At 30.3% G+C, this 1,354-nt stretch overlaps 1 protein-coding gene across 1 annotated transcript in view; it reads right to left on the reverse strand.

Annotated features, from left to right (window-relative positions):
- The window catches only part of LOC105456503 (putative nuclease HARBI1), a 3,712-nt gene that overhangs the window by 514 nt on the left and 1,844 nt on the right, over window positions 1-1,354 (reverse strand). Inside the window, exon 3 of the mRNA XM_011700595.1 lies at window positions 812-1,336. Within this exon, the coding sequence (XP_011698897.1) occupies window positions 812-1,336 (525 nt within the window). The remainder of the gene's footprint in view (window positions 1-811; window positions 1,337-1,354) is intronic.

Genomic DNA, 1,354 nt, shown 5'->3' on the forward strand with positions numbered 1-1,354 from the left:
ATGCTTTTTTGAACATCTCGATATGATCATTTTTGACGAAGTTGCTCTATCTTGAAGTTTGCCTATTTTTAGAGGCTAGAACAGGTGATTCTTTAATTTTTTGGACCAGTGTATATTTAATATATATAAATAGAAGTACAAAGATTATTTTGTTTTTTTAATAAGTATTTTATTTTTAAACGGTATATATAAATATAAATACAAAATATATTTTGTTTCTGTAATATATTTTTTATTTTTAAACGTATAAGATCTTTTTAATGTGATATCTGTTCTAGCTAACTTCGAAGTACAAAGTAATTGAAAATTAATATATTTTAATGTTAAAATAATTTTGTTTAATTATATAGATTTATAATATGCGATATAAAACGGACTGTGTAATACATATAGTAAAAAGATATTGTTTTTATATATAATCTCGCTGAGGTTAAAATTTCATATAGTTTGAATAATAAATAAAATGAATTTTATGTAAACTTCCGACTAAACTTAATTGTGTCTACATTCTTACATTTGCGCCAGATCTCGTGCTAATCTATCTCAAAATCTAATACTTTTTTGGATATTTACGTTAGCCCTTTCATCTTCAACATTTACATTATTCTCTATATTTTCATTATTATTCTCAAACATGAAAGCTTCCCTCTGCCTCAAACATGTCAGCTAGATGGTCTGGATGATACAAACATACATTATGGAGTACGCAAGCTGCGATAATCGTTGCTGGAATCAGATCAATCCTATTCATATCTAAATACTTTAAACGCCGAAATCTTCCAAACAATAATGCAAATGAACGTTCAATCACTTGTCTCGCTTTTGAATGTGCTGTGTTGAAATCAGTTTGCCATTTGGCCAAACTCTATCAATGTACGGAGGTACACACCATGTGTGTACGGGATAAGCTTTATCACCAATTATAAATTTGTTGCCTTCGAAATATTTATTTGGATGTTCCAAGAACTCTGCATAAATATCTGAATTTCTAAAAATTCTCACGTCGGAAACTGAGCTTGGATAGCCTGTAAAACAATTAGTAAATATCCTAGAACTATCGCAGATGCATTGAAGAGTAAGACCATAGAAGCATTTGCGATTTATATAAACTTCTGGATTTTCCATGGGTGCTTTAATTGGTACATATGTACCATCGATAGCTCCTACTACCCCTTTAATATGTGCCATATGATAGAATTTGTCCTCGTTTTGAACAGCTCTATCTCCAAAAGGCCAAGTTATTAAACGAGGAGCCAAGCGATTTATGACTCTAATTACCCTGACAAAAGTAACAAAAACGCTAGATTTTCCCATATCAAAACGATTGCCAACCGATCTGAAATAAGTAAAAGAA

The sequence above is a fragment of the Wasmannia auropunctata genome, unplaced genomic scaffold (assembly GCF_000956235.1).
Source record: "Wasmannia auropunctata unplaced genomic scaffold, wasmannia.A_1.0 LD336106.1, whole genome shotgun sequence".
Lineage (NCBI taxonomy): Eukaryota > Metazoa > Arthropoda > Insecta > Hymenoptera > Formicidae > Wasmannia > Wasmannia auropunctata.